Source organism: Eurypyga helias, unplaced genomic scaffold, assembly GCF_000690775.1.
Source record: "Eurypyga helias isolate BGI_N326 unplaced genomic scaffold, ASM69077v1 scaffold16386, whole genome shotgun sequence".
Taxonomy (NCBI): Eukaryota; Metazoa; Chordata; class Aves; order Eurypygiformes; family Eurypygidae; genus Eurypyga; species Eurypyga helias.
Window position 1 is genome coordinate 51,234 of NW_010254866.1, and position 27,401 is coordinate 78,634.

At 38.2% G+C, this 27,401-nt stretch overlaps 1 protein-coding gene across 1 annotated transcript in view; it reads right to left on the reverse strand.

Annotated features, from left to right (window-relative positions):
• LOC104510799 (protein quaking-B) overlaps positions 1–19,948 on the reverse strand; it is a gene marked incomplete at both ends in the record, with an annotated part of 42,993 nt that extends 23,045 nt beyond the window's left edge. Inside the window, one exon of the mRNA XM_010153160.1 lies at positions 19,832–19,948. Within this exon, the coding sequence (XP_010151462.1) occupies positions 19,832–19,948 (117 nt within the window). The remainder of the gene's footprint in view (positions 1–19,831) is intronic.
• Between the last annotated feature and the right edge of the window lie 7,453 nt (positions 19,949–27,401).

The following is a 27,401-nucleotide window of genomic DNA, read 5'->3' on the forward strand; positions in this document are numbered from 1 at the left end:
TCCACAGCTGGACACAGCACTCCAGGTGGGGTCTCACCAGAGCAGAGTAGAGGGGGGAGGATCCCCTCGCTTGACCTGCTGGCCACACTTCTCCTGATGCAGCCCAGGATACGGTTGGCTTTCATAGTCCTCAGCTTTTTATGACAGGTTTAAACTAAATAGATGTAAGTCAGTTTAAGGAAGCCCCAACAAACTAGCTTCCATACTAGAAAAACTACCTGTGACTGGACAGTGCAAGTTGCAACACTCACCTATAAAGTGAAAGGACTGTTCTATGATCATGTCTGATCACAGAAGCTATTAACCACTGCAGAACCTAATACCATACGGATGAGCTAACACAGTTATACTAATACAGTGTTTCAGCACTACTATGCCATGAAATAATTCTACTAATCTAAATGCACCTCAAATTCACATTCCACTTTTTATTTTACAGTGCAGAAGAAAATAGGAAAAACAGTTAAACAAATGCACAGAGATCATTCCATTTTTTAAAAAGTCAGATCATAAAACACCTTATCAAATCCTTATTTATTGCTTATCACCATTTACTTTGTATGAAAGGGGAAATGTGTGGCGAGTGGAAATAAATGTATATTTATTGACTTTGTGAACTATCTAAAGAAAATCTAATCAATAGTCATGAAAATTTATTGCTAATTATAAGCAATTAAATAATTTCATTGAATTTATCAATTAACATGCCCAGAAAACATTTACTTCAAAAGAAAAGCACCACTTCAAAAGCATGCTATTTATGAGATCTAACCACTGCTTTTTAGTTTTCTTTCTGTAAACCATGATAAATTCATATAGAACTTTTCACTGCAGTTTGCTTGTGTTCTGTGAGATTACAAAGTTCCACTAGCAACTAAAAGCTAGCTTTCTGCTCTTTAACAGTGATACTCCATTCAGCTTTTCAACAAAAGAAAATGAAGTTTTCCACACCTTCCAAAGCCTTTTAAGGTACTGTTTTATCTGCAATGATTGTGTTTCTTTGCTTAATTCTAAGTTTATATGTAAGACTAGTTATTACTCCGAACCATTCAGTACATGCAATATACCTTCTGCACAAACTTTATTAATTGTGCCTAATTATTGCACGCAATCAATCTTACTTTCTGCATGTGACCTCTGTTCACCTGAGCTTGAAGCTCTGAAGTTCTAGTTGAATTACCATGCATCGACATATCCACTGAGATCTTCAAAAGAATTTTGTATACACACTTTAAAGCTCTTACAGTAATTACTCCTTTTCATTTACTGTTTCACATTTTTGGCCAAATTAGTCTAGCATCAAACATTCAGCTTTCACTCCAGAATAAAGCTGCTCAAGCTTGAACACGGATCTTCCAAACTTTGTAAAGCAACCAAGCCATTCCTTAATTTCTTTGGATGAATGAAAGAAAAAACACTGAAGTCTTATGTAACAATTCTATACCCTTTCTTATGGTCTACTGATGCGTTACATATGTTTTTAATTTCACTCTATTCTTCAGCATTGCTACCTGAACGATCCACACATATTGCCAGATCTTTCCTTTACGTTAACTTCCTCGCCTTAATCCTGGCTTGCTATTGCTGTTTAGATATGCAAACCATAGCTAATACTTAGAAAATCCTATCTCAGACTGAAGGGTTCCCACCCAAAATACTGCATTCCATTTTGTCACATATTTAACAAATGTAAAATACTAAACGATTACAAAAACGTGCAAGATCAGACCTGAGGAAGTTTCTTTATAAAATAAATATGAACAAAAGCTGTGAAAACCAACTACATTAGAAAACATGCTTCAAATACTTGGAATGCAAAAGCTCAGACGCTTCACACAGAGGAATTACTTGGAATAGATCTTTTAGTTTTATAACCTCCACATTAGAGTTAAGGGTATTTTTAACTTCTACTGCAGCCACGATTAGCAAAGTGCAAAATTAAAAGTCATGAAGAGATTAAAAAAATTATCCCAAAACACCAAAACCCATAACCCCACACCCCCACCCCGAAGTCAAAACTCGTTTTACTTTACTGTAACTAGGTTCATGAAGAAAAAACAAAGCCGCCTCCACACAGTTGAAAAAATCCTGTTAATTTTCTTCACCTCACATCTTCTCCACCAGATAAACGAGGGCATTATCACTGTTTAATACAAGTTTTAATTGAGTACTGTCACTGGTGGAAGAAAAGTGCGGAACCACTACTTTCCATATCAAACAAAGCAGGTAATTAACAGCTATTCTGGCACAATCCCTTATCACCAAAATACACAACACTGCTAAGTTCTCTCAATGCCAACGCTTTGCTTCAACAAAGGAAAGCTGATGTTTCAGGGTCACATTCACTCCTTTAATACAGAGGCATAAATTTACTGCTCAGTCAGACACCTATAATTAAACACAAGAAGAATATAATTCTAATATTCAGACAGGCTTGCATATGAGTGGGATATTTCTCCCTGTAAAGATGATTGCCTTTCATTTTTTGGTTTCAAGTAGCTACAGTTCACTTAGTTTTGATTACATAGCAATTAGATATGCAAATACAAGAGATCTAAAAAAATGCTTTTTCAAATGTCAGACTGTAAGCAATCAAGCTCATTCTTTTCTCCTGTACACACAAGCTATTCATTAAATAGCCATTGTCTTAAAAACATTCCAAGAGACTGCATTTATCAGGGCTTTAGGAGCAGACTCTGGAGTGCGCATTAACCAGAACACAGCTCATCAGGGAATGAAAACGATCTTAGAATTAATTTAATATATACATGATAGTTGCAACAAAATATCATATTCCTTGGGCACTTTTCCCACTACTGTTATTATCAGTACCTAAGCTCACTGCATCTTCAAATTAACAAAAACTCCTTAGTTTGTATGTTTCACAATACTGTGTTAGCAATAGATTTCAAAGCTAAAAATGCAGAATTATTGAACATATTTTTTTTTATTGGATACTGAAAATATGAAGAAAGGCACTATGAAACCACATGGTTGTAATTTTGGCAAGGATAGCCATTTTGACCAACCGCCCCTCTTGGTTTTCTTGAGGGCCCACATCTATGTTCTAACAGAAGTGCAGGCTTACAGTGTCACGCACCTAAACCTCGTACGTGAGCTTCATTCTTTGTGGCACATCCCACGGGCCTCTAGAAGCAGCCCACTGTTAAGAGATCCAGGTTAAAATGGTGGGAAAGGATGTTTGGCAGCAGGTCTGAAATGTCCAGAAAAGCAGAACTACTGCAATATTAGATGGACTAGTCTGTAAAACATTTGCAACCCACAACTGTGGTCTGGCACTGGCAGTCTGAAAGCTTGCTCTTGCAATTCTAAAAAAGCAAGAACAAAATGGGATGGGGGCAGGAGTGGGTTGGTTGTTTCTCTACATGATCACAAAGTCACCTCCAAGCTAAGAGGAAGGGAAAAAAGATCCCCAAGAGCAAACCTGTGCTGTCAGTGACTCATCTGTGGATACGCTAACAAAGGCAGCTGAAACAGTTCTTTCCTAAGGCTTAGCTTTCATGCCAGGTAACTGAAGTAAATAAAAATGCTTTCCTAGTTGGATTCCATGATTGCCAACCAGCCTTCAAGATGTCTCTCGCAAGAGCAACAATCCTTTTTCAAGGTTAGGAGAGCAGCAAAAATTACAAGAGATGACTGATTCAGAGGTCTTTAAAAAAACTGAAAAAATCAGTTGAACTCTGAAACTCAGCTGTATACCCTGAAACCTTCTGGAAAGTTAGATCCAAGGAAAAGCTGGAAATGCTTTTTACAAGAACTGACGTTTATGAGCTAGCAGATGAATGTGTGTGACAAATTATTTGACATTTTGAGGGTCTTCAAATTTGCTCCATTTCCCCTCCCTCCCTTTAAATGTTCAACTTGATTTTATCTTTCCCTCCTCTTGCAATCAAGAAGCCTTATCTAACCAGCCAATGAGGCAAACCTGGCACCTTTCTGTTGTTGCCCTCCCAGTGTATATATCCTTTCTGTTGCTTCTTCCCTAAGGGCCACTATAAATAACAGTTTGAGCAGCACATGTAACCTGCCCATTTGAACTCCAACCCACTCCAGCCTGATGCAAAGAATGATAACTGCTGACAGGGGAACCCAAATATTCCCTCCCAGTGGTGCCACTGCAAACACTCCCCCATCTATTATGTGGTTCTCCAAGGAAGACGCTGGAAAAATCTGGTATCTGCTACTGTGAATGGACAGGATTGGAAAAGCATACTCAAAATGCCAGATTCTGGCCAGTTTCTGCATTTGGTAAGATTGGAGGCACAGCATTATCTACGCAAAGTTATTATACTTAATACTCCAACTTGCAAAACAGGCAACTGAAAGTGGATTTAATTGGAACACAAGTAACAGACCACATATGATTAATTTTAAACCATTACACTTTATTCTACCTGGTAGATTCTTCTACTACAAGTCATGAAACACATTCAATTAGACCGCAAATAACAGGTCTGAAGCCTGCAGTAACCAAATAAAATCAGACTTCCTTAAGAGAACTGCAACACAGAATCAATAGGAAATGTGTTTTTATCTTCAAAACATGTTTCTTCAGGTGCATATAGAAGGCAGTAAATTTAAAGTAACTGCTTTTTCTTAGAAATGGAGAAGTGTTTTTTTTTTTTTTAAGGTAAGGTTAATTTTGTAACAATTTAACTATTCCAAAAAGGTGCATTTCAAGCTAACTTGAAGGTATCACTTCAAAGGCTGGACACTGAAAAAATTCACTAGTCAGTCTGCAAAAAGAAATCTGGCATTTGCAATACCCTTGCCTCTTCACCACATCCTGACTAACTTCCAGATTAGTTTCAGTATTTCAAACCAATTTAACTACTGTAACATCACTTATTTTGGCTTGTAATACAACTTACCTTAAGACCTTTTCTGATTAATGCTGTTATGAGTCAGTGTGTGTTACCAGGCAAGTTCTAGGTCTCTCTGACAGTCAAAATCTAAGTGAACATTCAATTTCAGCATTGTCAACTTGAAACATAAATGATTGTTTCAAAGCCACCTGAAAGACTGCTTGGTCATTTGAAGATGACTTACTCACTAGACAGAGAGTGAATATAACATATATTATCAACACAAAACAACCTATACTTCCCTCTGTACAAATTCATTCTAAACCTTGCATTTCTTTGTCAACTACTAGCATTTAGTTCATCAAAATATATATTAGAGTATCTTTTCTCAGTTCAGCAAGCTAGTTAAAATAAGATACTTCCCAGACCCCCAGCACTCTAAAAATTAAAGTCCCTTGAATACATATGGTTGCAAATATGTGGGGCATTTGAAATCAATAGCACTGCATCTTAAGTGGCACCCAAATAATTCTGTCAGGTGGGTCAATTAAATCAATCAGATACTTCAGGTAGATTCAGACAGTCAGCTAAATGTGGTTTGGCATTCCAATCCTTCAGCAACGTCTGATTGCCAGGGAAGCATTAATCGTTTCTCCACCGCTGCGGGACCAAACATTCCAGATAACCATTTATTAAAGTACTACAAACTGCACACAAACAACGACAGAGTTGGCATTAATGTGCTAGGGGTCCCATCTTTCAAAAAACTGTTTTTCCCTTATTGAAGGTAAGATTGCAATTGCTACAGCAAAAAGCAGCTTTCCCACAGAACAGAGTAGGTGCCGTCAGCACTTCTTACCTTACACTTCCATGCACCACCACAGCAGATGCACTAAGGACAAATACATTAAGATACAAGCTCACACTAAGGGAAAAAAAGAAGTACTCATCTAGGCCCAAATACCAGGATCTGTCGTCCAGAGGTTAAAGATCCAATAGACAGAAAAGGAACAAGCATTTTGACATGGAGAAAAAAAAAATACTGAGAACCAGGAGACCATGTCCATGCTTTGGACAGGATTTTTGGGAACTGTCCCCAGAGCTCCAGACTGCAGGGATGATACTTATACAAGACTCAGACTAAATCCAGAGAGGACAGGAGAATAGAAAGACCAATTTTCAGCTTTTCATTCATAACACAGGGGTCTGATTTTGCTAGCTTTTGAGCTGGAAAAAGTTTTCTTAAGATAAATTACTATCCACAGTGTTGATAAGATTAAAAAGATTGGGGGGGGAAAAAGTAACACCTGCAACAGAATTACTAACCACAGAAAAATCTATTATCATAATTGACATAATTGGTATTGTAAACAAAAATTTAGGTTACATGCACTCACTGGCCACATGCCAGATCAAGACATCCAACTGACAGGCTGTTCTCTGCTCCTGAATAAAAATTCCTTCCATTTGTGCATGGAAAACCACCACTAGCATACTTGCAAAATGATGCATTAAAGCCAGGACACAGTTTGCTTCCTAATTACACTGCCTGTTTTACTTCAGTGAGTAATCAAAAGGGATCTCAAGAATTCTAGCTGAGATACCAATTAACATTAACCTTTAAGTTTCATTCATTCCTTATGTCACACCTACAAATTACCTACAGAAACCTCTAGCCAAGACTGAGGGCAACATCACTATCAACTCTCCACACCACTTCACACTCTCCATCTCTTCAAAAGCTACTACACTCGGAGTTCACATTCCAGTAACTTTAAAGCAAGTAAACTGTGCAAATTCACCAATCAACCTGACTCTTCAGAAATATTTTCTTATACATTTGTGTTTGGATTTTTCTTCCCTTTTAGATGTTCTTCTGCATGTTAAATGATTTTAACTGTTAATTACTTAGTAGCACAAGAAGTCTGTGATTAATTTTCTTATGCCTCATGTTTATCTTCCTTGCTTGAATTACTCAAGTCCCCCTGTTGTAACACTATTAACTCCAGTGTTTATATCATTTGCTACTTTCATGCGAATATATAAAGCATTGTGAAAAAACAAATCCCAGTTCAGTGCACTTTCACAGCATCTCATATTTTCAGAGGATAAATGAAGCACCGTAGAAATTAACCCTCCTTTTATTAAAATTATTATAACGCACACAATCATTGAGAAGGAAGTCAGCAAGAACTAAGATGGGAAAAGATAGCCAGAGAATCATAGTTTGGGTTGGAAGGGACCGCAAAGGCCATCTAGTTCCAACCCCGTCATGGGCAGGGACACCTTCCACTAGACTCCCCACTTCCAAATTAAACCCATTACCCCTTGTCCTGTCCCTACAGGCCCTTGTAAAAAGTCCCCTCCCCCAGCTTCCTTGTAGCCCCTTCAGGTACTGGAAGGCTGCAATAAGGTCTCCCTGGAGCCTTCTCTTCTCCAGGCTGAACAAGCCCAACTCTCTCAGCCTGTCCCCATAGCAGAGGTGCTCCAGCCCTCTGAGCATCTTTGTGGCCTCCTCTGGACTCCCTCCAACCAGTCAATATCCTTCTGATGTTGAGGGCTCCAGAACTGAGAACTGGACACAGTACCCCCTGCTGTATGCCAAAGAGGATAGCTCCTAGAGGAGATGTATGCAAAAACAAGGTAAATGAATGTAACTTATGAAACAAGGAAGTTCATGAAAGACGACCAAAAAAAAAAAAACCAAACCCCAACCCCTACAAAGACTCAAGGGAACAAAATCTCCAATAGCTCTTACTATGATGTTATTTCAGATTGCTCTCTACACCACTGTGCATATGTTTATTCCCCAAATACATTAGTTCTTCCCTCATGAAAACATCCTGGTGCTTCCCAGCAAATCTGTGGCAAATTCATGACGTTTTTGTACCAAGTAGCCACCTCCTCCCTGTACTGATTCCACTCACTCTCATCAAGTTTTCTACATAATTCTATAATATATTGTAATGAAACCAACTAAGAATTTGATATTCCCATTGTTTCATTATAGCCAGAGTCTTCCTGTTAGTTCAGCTGCCAGTTATTCCACTCTGTCAGGCACACACGAGCTATTGCCTGAATGTAGTCACTGTTTTGCAGATTTTACTTTCAACACCAGCCTAATGTTTTCTTCATTTCAGGCTATTAAGGTTAGAGGACAAGATTTTAGTTGTCTTGTAGGAATACAGTACTGATTTGATTTATGATACAAATTACATTCAAGAATTACTCACATTAACAAATTCTTCACACAGCTATGAATATTCCGTGAAGTGCCACAAACTCGCTATGAACAAACAATCAAATCAGTCAATTTACTGAGAACATCAGATTCTATCAAGTTAAAACAGTCTCCAAACAAATTCAGTACTGGTCATTGATAAGTTAAGTGTTCTACTACTGTAAGAGTTAACAAGTTTCTTTTAACAGAAAACCAGATTTGTGTACCTGGCCTTAACAAACATTTGAATGAGTTTTTATCCTTTCATGCAGGTACTTAACACTTTAAACTGAATTGCTGAGTTTGAAGCACATGGGGTTTTTCAAGATACAGCCACAGTGTGCATGCACTTCAGTGAATCCTACGTTCACCAAAATGTTCCCCATTTACTGCCCAAAAAGATGCAAAAAATGTGAATAATTAGCAGACAGAATAGGCTAATTACTCTCAGAAAAGGCTAATAAAAATGTGGGAATGCCTGTCAATAAAACCCTCTCTCAAAAGTGTAAGGACCAACAATAAAATCTTGCAACTATAGCTGGATAAACTCTAAAGTAAGGATACTGCCTCACTGCATATCTATCAACATCTACACTGCGACTTGCATTTCATTCATATCCTTAATATACTGTACTGTAAGCCATACCTAGCAAAAGGGTAACCTGTGCTTAATAACAGCCATCTTAATCCAAGTCTAGGCAAGACAAATACTAACAGAGCCAAGAGATCCGAGAAAAGTGGAATACTCTCACCATCTGAAACCAAGTTTAAGTGGCAAACCACTCAAACATTATAGGAATTGAAATTTGTGACTGTTATCATACAGTTGACTCTTCCAAGTTGAAAAAGTCACATTATCACATCACACTACAGTCAGTATGTTACCACAATGAAATACAGATTACTTGCCTCTACCTGGAAAGCAATAAAGCAGAAAGTCAAATATCTTTATTTTCTAAATGTTTGATTTGTAATTTTTTAGCTTCAGCAATACTGGTGTCTTATTTTGTGTTCATTCTTTTTCTCCAAGCAAAAGAGCCTTCCTATCAGCCTCTGTAAAACTGCTAAATCTGACCCTAAAAAGCCATATCCAGAATGGTAAACAACCACCAGTATCCTGCCTGCCGACAGGCTCCCAAAAATTTGGAGATTCAAGAGCTGCCAAGAATTGATACCTACTCGGTAAAGATGCAGGCTGCTTCTCCCCCTGAATCAACTGGTTCTGCCTCAAGCCCTCCATTTAAGTGGATGCAAGGAAGCTGGTGGGGACTCATTACAAGGGCCTGTAGTGACAGGACAAGGGGTAACGGGTTTAAATTGAAAGTGGGGAGATTTAGATTAGATATCAGGAAGAAGTTCTTCCTGGCGAGGGTGGTGAGGCACTGGAACAGGTTGCCCAGAGAAGCTGTGGATGCCCCATCCCTGGAAGTGTTCAAGGCCAGGCTGGACGAGGCTTTGAACAACCTGGTCTAGTGGAAGGTGTCCCTGCCCATGGCAGGGGGGTTGGAACTAGATGGTGTTTAAGGTCCCTTCCAACTCAAACCATTCTATGATTCTATGACTCACGCAGGACAGGGAAATTCCTGTGAGTCTCAAATTAAGTACAGTGTTTCCCACACAGAAATCCAAACACAGTTTCACAACACTCATGAAACACATTCAAAACGCAACCCTGACCACAAATGATTTCTGGTAAGCAAGTTTATAATCACAACATTAATTCTTAAGAAAGGTCAAAAAAAGCCAGGCATATACAAAATCATCTGCTGAAGGGCAGCCCAACAGATCAAGGTTCTAGCCCAGAAATACCTAGAATCCAGAGTTTAGTGGTGCTGATAAATGAGAAGAGTGGAAAAGTCTGCAAAACCACTAGTTGTCCTTCATAGGGCATCATGGAGATAGGGAAATATCCCTGAATCTATCATTTGTGGAATCTCACAAGAATCAAATCCCTCGTTTAGAACTATTAGATAATGCTCAACACTACTACCCCAACAACAGAAGATTACAGTTGTAAGAAATGATATGACTGTACATAAGAATGCCCACACTCTGCAAAAACAAAGTCTCGCCTAGTTCAGTAACTTCTCTTTCCTATTTTTCTGCTCAGTAAGTATAGAAAAACTTCCAGGTTACAGCAGATATTCATTATTTAAACCATTCACTTCTTTCACTACTTTGCTAGACAAAGTGAAAAGTAGATAGATGTTTGCAGACATTTTTGTCAATACCTCAAAACAGTTCAGTATGAATTGTCCCACAAGCCTTTCAAAATTTCTATTCAAACCCCAGATACAAACAGCTGTGAGCTGTAGCTCAGTCAACTTTCTATAAACACAACTAACACTCCCTGTGCTTCCCATCTAACAAAAGCTTAGGAGTAATTATGCAAAAGGCAGTTTCTACTATAGTACAGATTAAAGATGAGTCAATTACTCTTCAACAGACATAGAATTTTAATTTATGAAAGACACTTGTTTATACACAGATGCTCAGCAATGATTCAAGATTCCCTTGATACATACTTTTTCCACTATACTTGGTGCTACTTCTCTCCAATTTCAAGATAATCTAGATTCTCTTAAGTCTTTTGCTCACAAGGAACCAACAGGAAAAAAAAAGTAAAAGGAAATAAAATACAAGTTGGTTTCTACTAGCATGGCTTTGACTACACTCCTCCAGTCTGCAGCTTCCAGTGCCGGGAACAAAAAAACTTCTTTAATGTCATTCAGTCAGTTCTTTCCATTTCTAATTAGTGCAGAAACAAGTTAACTATTTACCAATTAAACTGCGCTCAGAACATAACCACATACAATCAAGTTTGGATATCAATGTCAACCACAGTCAAAGGCTTCAGCTACTTTTCCCATTACACTGGAAAACACAACTTAGGAGTGTTAATAAAGAGTTACAGCTTTGAGTAGATTTTGAGCCCATGCAGAAATCTATCCAATATATACTGGATATATTCAGTACGTAGCCAATAAAAAGCAAAGGTACGTATGAAATCAACCTATCTAGAAGATGCATTGCATCAGATACATATCACTAATGTTTTCTGAAAGACTAATATTGCTCCGCAATAATTCTTAAGGCCCTCAGGCACATACATTTTTCCGTCCTTCAAGAGCATTCTTCAGACCGTTAAGTGAAAAGACTTCTATAATAAATTACTTCTTGTCTGAAGTATTTGTCAACTCTAATATAAAACTTAAGGAAAATATTCTCTTCTTGTAATATTCACATTCCCACAAATATCTAAGCCAATTGTGCCTACACTGTATCCTTCACTACTGTCAATGTGAACTGGATTTTTTTTACTTAAAGAAAAGATGCATGCAGGTAAGATTTCAAAGATTATACTCTAGAGACTCTGGACTACAAAGCCCCAGAAACAGGCTTAAAAGCAGCCAGCCTTCAGTCAGCAGTAATTCAAGAAATAACATCTGTTACCTTCAACACTGCTGCCGTCCAAATTTCCTGAAATATAGTTTCTACTAGTCAGCCATTAGCATTTAATTATGTAATTAAATCAGTAATTTGCCAAGAGGAATTTTTTTTCCCCGTGATGATCTTTTTTTTTTTTATTACCTAATAGTGTAAACTCCTATCTTTTCAGAGGGTCACCAATCCCAGACTACCAGGCACATAGCTGAAGAGGCTGCTGTTATGTGGGTAGAAAGGGAAAAACGCAATGCTTCAACAATTCTTTAATAAAAAAATAATACTAATAAAATGCATCTTTACAACTCCTCCTGAATTCAAAATAAGTGGTTACAAATGCAATAAAGGTTTTAAAATTGGAATAGAAAAGCCTATTTTCTAAAGTACTCACTACTGAAAAAAAATTACTAGGTTACAAGGAACCAAAACTATTTTCATTACATCTTATGTTTTACAATGAACCTCTAGAAAGGCAAAGTGGTATCGACCACAAAGTATATTCTTAAATAGATTGGATTCTAAGCTAGAGGATTTTTCTTCACCACATGACTACATACAAATTCTTATACAGCTTAAAATGTTATGTTCTTCCCCGGGTATGAAAATGGCAATTGTGGTATGTTGAATATGTAAGTTCAGTAATAACTTCACATGAAGACAACAATTTTGTTTAAAGTTAGTTTAAGAACAAATGGTCATTTAACACACTGGACAAAATTTAGGTATGAAGAAAGTCTCCCCAAGTTTGATGAAATCAGTTTGAGAAATCAGACTTAATGCAGGCATGCATAATTACAAGAAAGTATGCTTAGAGGAAATGTCACTGTAGAATATGCTAAATGCTGGTCAATTGCTTCCAAATCTCAACTACTGCATTCTGAATGCCTTATGTAAGCATCTATTAAAAGTTTATAAACTGAATGCAGTGGATTCAGCAACATGCTCTACCTCAACCTCAGCTGAGCAGTCTGCTCATACAATGACTTTTAACATAATTGCTATTAACTTCTGTGATTATACACGTGACAGTAACCATCAATTTGGCACTCTTACACAGTCAAGTTGCAGCATTCATGTGCAAGAAAAGTTAACCAAGCACAATCCAGCACATCCAACATGCTGAACTGCCACTCCACACGGCCTCAGCCAGCAAGTTTCCAGTAAGCAGAAGTCAATTAATTATAACAAATGGTATCCGTAATGATGGAGCAAACTGACATCATCTACCTGGATCTGTGCAAAAAGCACTTGATGCTGTCCCACATTACATCCTTGTCTCTAAATTGAAGAGACATGGATTTAATGGGTGAACCACTCGGTGGATAAAAGAACTGGCTTGACTGTCACACTCAGAAATGTTGACTCACTGGAACAGGTTGCCCAGAGAAGCTGTGGATGCCCCATCCCTGGAAGTGTTCAAGGCCAGGCTGGATGAGGCTTTGAGCAACCTGGTCTAGTGGAAGGTGTCCCTGCCCATGGCAGGGGGGTTGGAACTGGATGGTCTTTAATGTCCCTTCCAACCCAAACCAGTCTGTGATTCTGTGATATTGACAAGTTAGAGTTCTAAATGTAAAAGTAAGCATCTGACCTTCAGAAACCCTGCTGGCATTGCCAGAGGGGATTTTTTCATTCTCATTACTTACTAGTAAGCTTTTCACTTTCACATGCCAATGTTCAGTCACTTCAAGAATTTCTTTTCTTCCATTATTTGTAACTTGCTGGACAAACATTCAAACAAAACCCATCTTTGCAACTACTTACAAGCCATTCTAAACCATGGCTATGACTTCTCAACAAGGATATGTGAATTTGTCACACAGCAGCAGCATGCTTGAGTGTAGAGGCAGATTTTAGAGACAACAGGCCTGAGTCATGCAATTTATTCCCAAGAATACTGATGGCTAGTCACCTTTTCATTGTGAAACACAGAACTTTACCATTTGCAACCATATGTTAAATATATTCCATTTCATCATGTGTGTCAGCACCATAGCTTTGTTACTTGTTCCCAGATAGTACTTTTCACAGAAGGTAGAAGTTGAGCATCCTATAATTAGGGTAGCAGTAATAGGGCTTGTTTAACAAGACACACTGCACAGTACATATTATTTAATGTCAGTAACTTCACTTTGTAAGCTAAACTGAATGTTGAAGACTTTCCATTGGAAACCAAAGTGTATTTGATGGTATTTCATAGACTAAAAGGTATTAAAATATTACACATATAGAATACTTCTATTCTATACACAAGCAAGCATAGTAAAATATCCTGATCACAAGACAGTTAAATTTTTCCACTCTAATATTTTCCTCAAGCTTTGTGTAGGTACCAAGTAGGTATTTTTTAGGCCCTTTTTAGCTTCACTATTAAAAACGCCAAAGTGTAGACTCCCAAAGAAATGGAATTATCTATTTACTGTGACAACCCTGCACTAGCCAAAGGTCAAGATTGGTACTAAGAGAGAGCTTGTTTTTCGTAAAACCTTACATAATTTCTGCTTTCAAGGTGAACAGTGATGTAGGAAGAACTAAGCTGTAGGTCAGGAATCACAAATCAGTTCAAAATATCTAATACAGAGAAAAGTGCAACAGACTATCTGTTGCAGTGGAGGAAGGAATGGAGTTCTTCAAATTTATAACTGCATATACATGCTACATGCCTCTCTCTCTGAAATAACTAATCATAAGAAAATAATTCTGTCTATCGTGAGATGCCTCCTCATGAATCCTAGAACAGTTTGGGTTGGAAAGGACCTGAAAGATCATCTAGTTCCAACCCCCCTGCCATGGGCAGGGACACCTTCCACTAGACCAGGTTGCTCAAAGCCTCATCCAGCCTGGCCTTGAACACTTCCAGGGATGGGGCATCCACAGCTTCTCTGGGCAACCTGTTCCAGTGCCTCACCACCCTCTCCGGGAAGAACTTCTTCCTGATACCTAATCTAAACCACCCCCACTTCCAAATTAAACCCATTACTCCTTGTCCTATCACTACAGGCCCTTGTAGAAAGTCCCCCACCCAGCTTTCTTGTAGCCCCTTCAGGTACTGGAAGGCTGCAATAAGGTCTCCCCAGAGCCTTGTCTTCTCTAGGCTGAACAAGCCCAATTCTCCCAGCCTGTCCCCACAGGAGAAGCGCTCTAGCCCTCGGAGCATCTTTGTAGCCCCTCCTCTGGACTCGCTCCAACTGGTCAATAACCTTCTTTGTTGAGGGCTAGACACAGTACTGCGGGTGGGGTCTCGTGAGAGAGGTCTTGCCAGACACAAGGGTGAGACTGACTGGCCTGTAGTTCCCTGGATCCTCCTTTTTTCCCTTTTTAAAGATGCGGGTTATGTTTCCCCTTTTCCAGTCGGTGGAAACTTCACCAGACCACCACAACTCTTCAGTAAAAACAAGTAAAAATTATTGATGTCTTGTCATCACACACCGTTCTAGAAGGTATTCTTCCCTGCAAGTAGGAAGAAATGGGAAAAACAACATAGTTGACCAAGACTGCCACAAGCCAGCAGCCTGACACAGTTAAGGCTGCATACTCCTCTAAGTGAGATAATGGCAGTCAATGTCTTTAGGAGCACAGAGCTGAGTCCCTACAGGTGTGTCAATGGAATTCATGTAAGACACAGGAGATGACAAAAAACAATGTTTTGCTTACCCATCACTGGACAGACTTCCTTTTTATTAAGCATTATTCTTTGACTGGTGTGAAAATTGCTGGTTTTCCCTCACTACCTAATGAGAGGTGCATTCAGACTAAGCAAAAAAGGTCTTGGTCTTAATAAAGTTACACATTCATTAGCTTTTGATGAATGCCTGCAACACCTCTCTCCCCTCCCCAATAATCTCCCTCAAGTACCTCCAGGCTCTAATCACAATACTCTCAGTAATTAAGGTTTTGATCTTAAATTTATCTAAAGCTGCCTGGAGAGATGTTCTGATTACCAGCTGAGACTCAGATACGAATGATTTCAGGATTTCCCTAGCTTTCTGGAGGAAATCTGTCAGCACGTTTCTAGATTTGATGCTAGTTCAAGTAATGTGGCCATGTGACAAAGATTTCTATCACTACTTCTGTTCATAGGCTTACAGAGGAGAGTAACGTTTTTCTACAAAGCAAATCTGCATGGTTTATTTTCCAGCATGTCAGTCTGTATTGTCTCTTGGATTCTGCAACTGTTAGTAAAGTAGGAAGACAAACGTAGAAGGACAGGTTACAAGATGGTAATTAGTACCACATAGCAGTGACATTACAAATTGCCACTGGTAACTAATTCCTTCCCACATCCAGTAAGATTTCTTCTATAACTAGCATTGGGCTACCAGGTTTGCAGATACGAAATATACCTACAAAATATACATATGAATTAACCTTTATCATCTCCTCCATATTTCAAAGCAATTCAGTAAAAAAGTTGAAAAAATCTTGAATACTCATTTTTCTAAATAGCATTGACCTTAGATGACAGGAAAGGGGTTTGAAAAACCATTAGAACAACCTAACATTCCTTAAGACAACACTACTACGACTGTTTTTTTTACACTTTGAAGTGCATTAGCATTTTGAAGTAGAACCTGCAAAGAGAGAAGCCCCTTGAGAAAATAAAGGAAAAATGTGATTATCATTAAAAGGCACTGACTGTCAAGGAAGTTGGTCATCTTGCACTGCAAGACTGAGTTCATCTGTAAACTTAATTCATCAGGAAAAGAGGCAAGCGCCAATAGGACGAAGTGTACTTACTATTCAAACTGATAGATATTACTCATTCTTACTTTGAGTCTCTGTGATCATTATGTCTTGAATACAGCTTCCAAATCTTTATTTTTAGAAGAAACATCTTATTGGGATGCATCACAATCAATGATTACGAAATTATTCGTACAGCAGGAACCAATGGTATAACAACAAAAAATCCAGGCTGAAAAAAATAAACTGCTGACTAATACAAATCACCTCAGGAGAGCAAAAGAGCTAAAGAAAGATTAGGAATGGATAGCATGAAAATAGATTTTATCAAGAAAATTATTTGGTACTCAAGACTGGTTTACAACCAATCTTGTACTATTATGTCACTCAAATATTTTCAACTACTTAATATTGAACACCACCTCCAATATTTTCTCATTAAATCATCAATGGTCAAGTACTCTGTGCTCCAAAAATACCAGACAACAGAAAACTTAGAGGAGGTAATGGGCACCAAAGCACTGACTGCATCAGTCCGTGGCTTTTAATGTGTTCAGAGTTCTAGCTGAACTGCCATACAGAGCTTGTCCTTGTTGAAGGCAGCTTTTCTTTTCATACTAAACTTAAGAGGCGAGTCACTCATAAGGTCTCAGCTCCTCTAAGCTTTTTCTCAAAGACAAAACTCCAGTACCTCACACTGCCCAGGATCCTTTGAACAGCTACCAAAAAAAAGGAAAAAAGAACAAAACCTGAAAGCGGGGAAAAATCAATCAAAAAACACCACTTCCCCAGACAGTATGCCTTCCTAAGATATCTGGAAAGATGACTCCCCAGAGGAGAGGACAGGTTCTGAAGCACAGTGGTGGGAGGTCATGGGCACTAAATATAACAGCCACCTGGACACAGTCCTAAGCAACCTGTTCGAGGCAATCCTGCTTGCGGAGGGGTGTTAGACAAGAGAACCTCCAGCGGTGCCTTCCAACATCCACCATTCTGTGATTCTGTAACGGACATTTCACAAACTCCGGGACCCATATGAATGTTGAATGGACAGGCCACAACACGAGGTGGTGACCAAGAACACTGCAGAGAAGGTGCTTATCCCAGCTGGCAGCTAAGAGTAACAAAGGACACGGTGCACGCACATGCCCTACACGGGCTGGTGGTGCAAAGTGCCTGCCCTGTTGATAGGACAGAAACAGAATGTCCTCAGTGGCTGGACATATGTTCAAGGGTCCTAATATAAAAAGCATTCAGAGAATGATGGCTATACAGTTCCAACAAAAATATACTGTTAGTCACACCCTGGGAATGGCTACCATGCCTGATGGGGAACTCATTAGGCCACTTTGGTTCAGGCTAGCATGAACAAGGAGGACAGCGATGAGGTGGGAGGAAATTATGCTATGTGGGCCAAGGAACACACAGTAACTTCCAGAAATCCAAAGTCATCTTTACTCTTTTAAGTGCCTTCTATGAAACGGTCTGCAAATTAAACATTTACAGGGGAATGGGTCTCTTCGGAAGAAAAATTGAGGCCTCAAAACAGAGGGTTTTTATTTCTGTTCACACTACCGTAGCTGTCTGCACACAACTAAGTGTGCTCTTCTACACAGCAAAGCCAACCTTTCATGTGTTAAAGCATCACTGCTAACGACTATCTTAAATCTACATACCTTCATTACTGACTGCAACATGTTATTTCTAGACCATGGAGCTTGGGGCCTCAAACTATACTTGTAAGCTTTCTGAAGAATAGACGCCAAAGTATTTTAGCTTATGGTATTTATGAACATAAATGAACCAAAACAAATGTTTTTATTCAAAAAAAACGTTACATAACCAAACTCTTGATGAACTACCCTGACCTAGAATTATCATTCCTAAAACAAAGACTTTGCAGCAATAAACTTAAATTCTACCCATAAATGAAGAATTATATTATTGATAAAAATATTATGTCTTTTACAAACTATGTTTAAATAGGCAAAAAGCTGAATGAACATTTAAGTACTTACTTTAAGGTATCAGTATTTCTTTTGAACTGACAGTTTGACAGTTCATATGTTGCAAACAGAATTTAAGTGTGTCCTACATAGTGAAGATCTTTTACACATGTAATCACAGAAGTCTTAATGTCTAATTAATCTACCAGCCAAAAAGTGTTAGCTTTGAAGAGTAGATAAAATAGTCTTCTCTTAGTTTGCAAGCTAAGTAAGGCAGTATTTTCACTGAATCTCCTGCCTCAGGATTTTTTTTTTTGAACAATACAATTGAATATGTAAACATCTGACTACTATTAACAGTCACAAAGCTATGTAATTAAGATTGTTTGCATACTAGCAACCATACACATGACTTCAAAATGGAGCATCTTCACCCACACAACTGTATATGCTGAGTGAAGCATGCTGAATTTTTAATACCCAGTTATCTTCATGTCCCCTACCACCCCCCAGTTACAGGAAATCTGTATTTCAAAATCCTGTACCAAGTATCAGCCCTACTAATTCAATTTACCCCATATAAAGTTTAAAACCCCTTAACAGTAGGACTTGTCTGTGCATTAATGCAGCCACAGCCAAAACTTCATAAATCAAGCATTTAAGACAGTATCACTCTATCCTTCTAGACAACCAAAAACTCCCTAGGTTAGAATAGATCTCTGCTCAAAAGCTGGCAATCTAAACATTCTACCTATAGATATTTTGGATAAGAGAAAAGGTGGTGACAGTATTACAGCAGATTATGAAAACAAGAGGCATCAAATGAAGTTTGAAAGTGACAGCCATAAGCTCTGGTATGTCTGACGTTTTTAACTGGGGAGACATTAGCTTTCTATTTGAGTTATGTGCTACATACGTATCAACAGAATGTATTATTTGGCTGATCAGATAAGGAAAAGGGGGTTTTCTAAACAAAGAACCAAAAGAAATAATACTTATGGGAATAAGGAGGAAAAGAGTACTGTTAAGTGCACATTTCAAACCTGCAGCAGAGATGCTAGTGCAACTTCCGCAGTAGTAATGAGAGGTGGAGGGAAATAGCTAGAAATAAACTTGCAAAAATAGATTACTTCTAGGATTTACCACCAGATCAACTTGACTTTCAGGATCCCTCTGCCCTGAAAGTGTAGTTTCCCTATTTATATGGGCAGAGCACATATATTACAGGACAGGGCAAGAAACAGCCCTAATTACATTGCAACTTCACCTGAACAGAAAACAAATCTAGAAACACAGTGCTTTTTGGTTCACTCAGAATTCCCTGCCACAAATACATTTGTCATTTTTTCCAATCCATACTATGTGCACAAATCACTAGCTTGGTATTTCAACAGAAGGAAGTTATTAAGAACACCTTTAAGGTTAACAGCTCTTCATTAGAAAAATACATTTAACTTCAGTTTTTACCTTTACGTTGTGAAACGTGACACAATTAGAAGTTAGTTATAACTGAAAAATACTTCATAATTGCTAGCTAGACTCCAAATTGCACCAATGTGGAGCACGCACATTTAACTTCTGTAGGGTACGCTGTTTATTAAGTCTGTAAAACACACCAAACAATGACAAAGCATATAGCAAGAACACAATAAGTAAGAACATGGGGACATGAGTTTCAGGTGCACTGTTTTACTTCCTGCTTCTCAAGAGCTTACCTTCTTTTTGTCCCTCATTGAGCCCTTCCCTCGGACCATTATCTTGCATCCTGTTTCTGCCTCAAGCTGTTTAGCTGTTAGTCCTCTGGGCCCAAGGATTCTTCCAACAAAGTTAAACTGCAAAAGAAAATGAAGATTTTTTTTCTATAAAAGCAAGTATACAAAAATCAATTTAAAATGGAACAAGATGTATTTCCGTCTCTAAAATATCACCAAGGGTTTGTCAGTTTAGAACACTACACTAAATACCTCAAGTTAAAGAATGAGGTAAATACTATTTTCACACATTAGATACCTAAGCGACTCCTACTTTGGGGGACAGAGTTTTCAGGTGAAAATAGGATTTTAATTTAACCATCTGGTAGACAAGGCAGTGGTAGTTCTGATTTCCCCCTCATTAGCTCGTATGAGCTCTTACAGAGACTACATACCAGCCTCTCGCACCCCTAACCTGACCACATGCCAACAACACGCTTCACATCGCAGAAACACACAGCTGGTGCTAGGTCCAGGCCCATAATGGCACAGGGCCTTCAGGAAAGGTCCACAGGCCCACTGCTCATTTGCTCCCTGCCAACAGCTAAAGAGCCTGCGGAAAACATTCGTTTTCACCCCTCCGTGCTCTTCTGGTGGGCTCGATCTGGACAGCATGATGCTGGCTGGCCACCCACATCTACAGAAACTGTCTACTCATGCCACAGCACATCCTTCAGAAAAAAAAAAAAAAAAAAAAAGAGGCTTATGCATTCACTTTAGGATTCATGGGCAATGTTTCCAGAAAACATTACATTTGCCCCATGCATACAGAAAGTGTGCGTGTGTATATTAAGTATACACCTATAGACACCTGGCAAAAGCACACATCATTTTTTGTAACTTCTATCCTTTACTCAGTTGTTCATACAAATTCTGCAAGTATTTCATGTTTAGATGGATAACTTCAGTATCAGCAGACAACCCCCTGCCTACGCTTAACACAGTAATACTGTCATTTAGCCATGCATAACATTGTTTCCTAGTTATTTTCCAGGGTTTTTTCCCCTTGCATTATTTTCATTCACACATTCTGGAAATTATGACACGAATAAAGCAAGCACTAAGTGAAGGTAGAATTAAGAACTGTACAACTACAGTCCAAAGATGAAGCACCGGCCTCAAAGGATACACAAACCTAGAAATTTCAGACTAAAGATTAAATTCAAAGATGATATTAAGAGAACAGAAAGTCTGCAGTAAGGACAGCAGTCTGGGTATTTTAAATCCTGGTCAACAAAGCTATTCAATGGAATTATGAAAAAGTTTTTGGCTTTCATCTTATCAGCTAATTAAAACTGGTTTTGAGTACTACACCTCAACATATTTGAAATTCTTATAAAACTGCAAAGATCAGAAATGATTTAGGAGTAAGCAGAAATTATGAACACAAGCAAATTAAAGTTCTTCAACAAAAATAATCATGTTTCACAACAGCTAAACTGTTCATAGGGAAGATACATTCCTCAAATTATTTATATTCCAAGCTCAAAACACAGACATATCATGAGGTCTGAATCAACTATTGGGGAAAAAGCAACAATTCAAGGCACTTGTGAATGCATACACAAGCTATGAGTCATAGGAAATTAAGGAAGATTCACTAAGTCTGAATAAAGCAATGAACTAGCTACAAGTGATAAAGGTCAGTCTTGAAATATTATCAAAATCCTTCATTTGTTAAACGTATCACAATACCAAAGGCATACCACTGGCTTACATAAGCAGCACTTAACTTGTCTTTCTCCACAATTATATCTTCCTGCATACTAAATCTTTAGGGATCTATCCCATTCCACTGGTAAAGCTAAAATAGTACTGCAAACTTGACTTTAAACCACTCTTCTAACCAACATACAAGGTGACTATCATCACATTCTCATCTCCTAAGAAAAACAGTAACCTCTAATACTTTTATTAACTTGGATCATGGTTAAAAAACCAATCAAATTCTAAGATATTTTGGATAAAAATATTAAATGGAACAAGTTATGATACTAAGAAAAAAAGCAGGGATTTCTATTACTGTCAAGCTTGCAAATTTTATTAATGTTTAGAAATATTTAGAACTGTGGCTTCTACTAGAGAAATTGCTGACTTAAACTGCAACACATTCTGTTAAATGTTGAGCCAGTTTCTTTTCCAGCTACTCCCAAAATATTCTCCTTATCCTTCATAAGTTGTTCCAAGGTAGCTCAACCCCTTGTCTTTTCTTTCCAAACAGTGTGCATTAGCACTTTGAACCTTTTTAGACAGGTGTTCTCTCTAAAACTCTGACTGTTCTTGATACTACTCTTGGGTCCCCCAATTTGTTCATTTCTTAAAGCAGGATGCCTGAACAAGGCAATGCTTCAACTGAGACCTCAACAAGGTTAAATTACTCATAACAATTGTATCTCACAAACCACATTCCTATTAACACATTGCAGCTTCTTCTTCTTTCCCTCCCCCAGAAATTCAGTTCTTTGTTTGGCTCAACATTCACTGACCTCAGATACTCTTCTCCATTACCTCTCCTTTGCCAGTTCTTTCCAATTTTGTATTCATATGCAACTTTTATGCCCTCAGACAACAACATATTGCTGTAAATTTGTGTCATGAATTCCACATTGTTGACTTCAGGCACACTAATTTCAAGACAGTTATGAATATCAATTCCATCTTTAAAAGCATTTGGTATGATTTAATTGTTTTCTAAGCACACTTTCTACCCCACCAACCAAGTTATTCTTGAGTGTTAGAGATCCAAGCTGAAAGCTCTCTGCAGAATGCCACCTGAGGTGCAGTCTTAATTAAGTCAGCAGTAATCAATTATCATAGTTCAAGCCAATTACAGCTTTAACAAATGATTCCCAAGCTTTTGTACCAATGGATTACTGTCAGTATCCTGTTCTTTAGACTAGCATCTTAAAGTGCTAGCTAAGAACTCCATAGGAAAAGCCAATTCTGGTTCTCTTGTGAAGGGTCTAGGTAGAGACAGTAGTGACCAGCAGACCACAACTCAGGAACACAATGTAGACTAAGCCTTCTAGTTGAAGAGTCTCAAAAGTTTTATCAGAATCCAGTTATATCAGCAGCTGCTGCTCCTCTTACCTGCCAGGCCAACTACATTATCAAACAGAATTATCAGAACCAGACACATCTGTCACATTCGGAAGATCACTTAACACATTTAACTCAAAATTTCTCATGCACTGTGTCCCCCACAGTCTTGCCCAACTGCACTCTTCATCACCTCGTGTTTCCCTAATTAGGAATACTGCTTATTCTAACGTCTGTACAGAGCCAAAGCTACGAATATTCCCCCAAGATTTCTAACAGCTTTTCTCACTCTGCACTTGCTTAATCCTCTAGAACTCACCTTACTCTCAGTGAATTGCTAGGAAATACACAGCACTGGTTCACACATCAGTTTGACCAATTAAAGACTGCATTATGTTGAATGTATCCAACCTCACACATGCTGGAATTAGAGAATGTGTTAAAAAATAAGAAGTGACCCATGCTCCCTACATCAACAGTACAGAAAAAGCAATGAAATACTTGATTTTCATTCCTCAAATTAGTCTCTCCTTCCCCAACAATTAATGTATCTCTATCCTCAACTTATTTTTGTACATCTTACATTTTTATGCATGGTATTCCAGAATAATTTTCCTGCTTCTTTAGAAGAGCTGAACTAAGTATTATTTTTGTGTTCTTCCTATACAAACTCAAAACTAGAACTCAAGAAACAACATACGTAACCACAAAAGCATCCTATAAACCACCTAGAATCCTTCACATTTTAGGAGCAGTGGAGGGAACAAGGAAGTACACAAAACTAACAATAAAATAAACAATGAAATAAATAACAATAAAAAGCCAAGAATTAGAGTATCTAGTGGAGCTCACGTGTCAACCAGTTACACTCTGTTGCTCTACGTTTCTATGCATTGTCACACCCATTCCCTTACTTCGCTACCTTTACAAGCACGTACAAAATACACATCAGGAAGAACCTGCAGTGAGACATTTGTTGCCTTTCTCTGAAAAGATGCCCAAAATACACATTCTTAAGAAAAGAGACAGACAGCATATGTTGGGAGACTGTACATGAGGATCTTTGTTACTGAAAGCATAAAAAAAATTGTCTTGGGAAAAAAAGTTGCTCTAAATCATGTTTGCACCTACTCTGTGATGTTAATGATTACTCTGCAGCAGATCATGCTCCCCAGAGCTGACAAAATTTCTATGTAGTAGAATTTCTAATTTCATAGGAGCTTGCAAAGAGGTGTGTCCAGTTTGTACAGTGTATAGGAAACACAGCGTTCAAGAAACTTTCCATGCAATTTAAAATCCAAGGAAGTCCAGTTATACTATATTTCATACTATGATTAGGCATTTTGTAATTTGTATTTTCCTTTGAAACATGAAAGTAATATATTGTCATGCTTTAAGCCCAAGACAGCAACTAAACAACATGCAGCTGCTCACTCACTCCTTACCACTGATGGGACAGGGAGGAGAAAATAGAAGGAAAGGCTCGTAGGTCAAGACAAGGACAGGGAAGGATCACTCAACAGTTATGGTCATGGTCAAAATATGCTCAACTTGGGGAAGAAAACTCAATTTAATTAATTACCAATTAAATCAGTGTAGGATAAAAACACCCTCCTCCCACCTCTCCCTTCTTCCCAAGATCAGCTTTGCTCCCAATTTCTCTACCTCCGTGGTGAATGGGGGTATGGTCAGTCCATCACACACTGTCTCTGCTGCTCCTTCCTCCTCAGGGGAGGGATCCTTACACTCTGCCCCTGCTCCAGCGTGGGGTCTCTCCCACGGAAGACAGTCCTCCACGAACTTCTCCGTCATGAGTCCTTCACTAACTGCTTCAGCCTGGGTCCCCCTGGGGTCACAAGTCTTGCCAGCAAACCTGTTCCAGCCTCTGCTCCGGCCCACCTCCTCCTCAACTTCTGCACTGACTGGGGTGTCTGCCTTTGTCCCTCTCGCATACCCCTCCTCTCTCCACTGCAGTTTTTTACTTTCCTCTCTTAAATACATTAATCAGAGAGACGCCATGGCCATAGCCAGAGGTGGGTCTGACTTGGAGCAGGGGAAGCTTTTCGCAGCTTCTCACAGGAGCCACCCCTGTAGCCCTGAACCTGCTACAAAACCCCACCACACAAACCCAATACACATACAGCAATCTTCTCTCACGGAAAGAAATTCTTCCTTAATTACTGGAAAATGATTTGAAAACATGTGATTTTATTCAAGTATCTAAATCTAGCAAATGCATGTACATATATTCTTTCTTGCTTAAACAATTATTTTGCTCAATCAAAAGCTAATTTATTCTACCATCTTATTAGCGAATGTTCCAATGATTTACTATACATTGAATTTGCAGTTACTTACTTATCACTGGAAAAACGCCAAAACAAGCTATTCTTGAAGTCTATTTCAACTTAAGGAAATCAAGAAAAGTCTTAGAAAGCTTGTATGTTCCTCAGATAAAATGCATATTTGAGTACAAACATTTCATACACAGCTTAAATATTATTTTAAGGAGTATCTCAGGAAAACCCCAGTAGATTCTCAGTATGCCAAAACCAAAAGATGCTCTATGGTTCATGTTGATTTTAATCAAGAATACCTGAAGATGTTATTTAAATTCACCAAAATTTCCTAACACACAAAAAGAGCCCTTTTTTTTCCCACCCATAATCCACAACAAATGCTTTGCAATGTGTCTACATTTCTAGTAATCTGGCATTTGGTCTCACCTTCTGAATTCCAACTTGGGGGGGTGGAACAACCAACCTGTGTATTCCTTAAAGAAATCCACTGTAATTACTACAACTGAGTACTTGTAACCATACACTCTTGATGATATTATTTAATTCTCAACTGTCTGTAGAGATCCCCTTCACTATAATTATGCCACACATGAAAACATGTTCTCCATTTTGAAACTACCGTAACAAATCATGAATTGCCTTTTTTTTTTTTAATCACAAGAGGACACAAACCCCTCAGATTTCTACATCAGTTAGAAAGCAGCTTAGCCCTTCCCTTATTTGTATTTTTTCCAATTACAATATTTTATTTTGCAGCTCCATTAAGTGTCAGAAAGTTCTGCCAGCTGCAAGTAGATTTTCAGTAAGGCAGAAAACTGTACCTTACATCCACCCTTCCCATACACAGCTTTCAGACTGTACACTAATACATTAAACTACAGCATCCCATAAATTTTGTTCAAGATGTCCTCATGTTTTGGTCTGGTTTTTAAAGACATGGGGAGCAGCATTTCCTGCTCACTTTATTTTCATAGGCTTTTCCCCACCCAATAAAAAGCAGCTGAAGATCAAGACTCTGCATGATTCAGTGGTTAAAATATGTCAAGGTTAAGAAACAACTGAAAAGTGGGTGTTATAATGGAGAACATCTGATAATTTTATCTTAAGCAGCAATGCTGACAGTCAGTTCAACCATTTTGAAGGGAATCTTCTACGACTTCAGATCGTAATAGCCCTATTCCAAGACCACTTGGGAGATAACTTAATCTGACAGAGTTAAAGGCTCAAGTGCTACCTCTGGAAATGAAGTAATGAAGAGACACAAGGAAAGCACAGCAAGAAGAGAAAGGCATTCAGAAGAAAGCATGATGCAGGTGCATGACACTTCCAATGCCATTTGTTAAACGTGAGTACTCCTTGTGAGCAAGAGTAACATTAGTCCTGAGCATTAATACATTTTTTGAAGTTAAAATTAAATTTCAGTACTTATTTTCGTGCACAGCTTTGTGGAAGAAATGTAGCTAATGCATTTATATGGAACAGATTTATATGCAAACCTGTAAACACTACTGTAGAATATAAAAAACAGCACTATGCTGACAAAACATGCATACTCGGAAGATCAGGCTCTGAACCAGACAACAGCTGTCACTGACCCACCAAAATTAGCAAATTCCGGGGTTTTCTATCATTTTCTTTTTAAAGGAACATTGTTTTACTGGTAAAACAGTTATTTCTTCATAAAATATTTACGCATTTATTAGAAGTAGTTTCAATTGCTATAAACTGAGTTTTAGATAATCACAAAAAAAAAAGACATATACAGCCAATTAGATTTTTTGAAAGCACATAACATGAAAAAAGAAGAAAAAAAAAAAGAAAGCCACTTGAGGTACTAGAAAACAAAATATAGAATATTAAATTGTAAGAAAGTAAGATCGTATACTTTCAGTTAGGTAGTTTAGCATTTAATAAAGAAAAAGCTTGTGGCATCACATTATAGATCAGTAGCTTTGAGATTAGTTTCTCAAATTTTATCTGAAACATTTTAGAGGAGAACAGAAATAACTTAAATGAGCAATTTACTTTAAATATACTTTCTAGTGGTAACTTTTTCCAATATTTATTCAATTAATTTGTCATGACCAAATACCCATTTTCACAATGACAACTTCATCACGAAAGTTGGCTTTGGTGTTTGCTTTTTTTGGGTTGGTTTTGGTTTTGTTTGTTTTGGGGTTTCTTTGTGGTTGGGG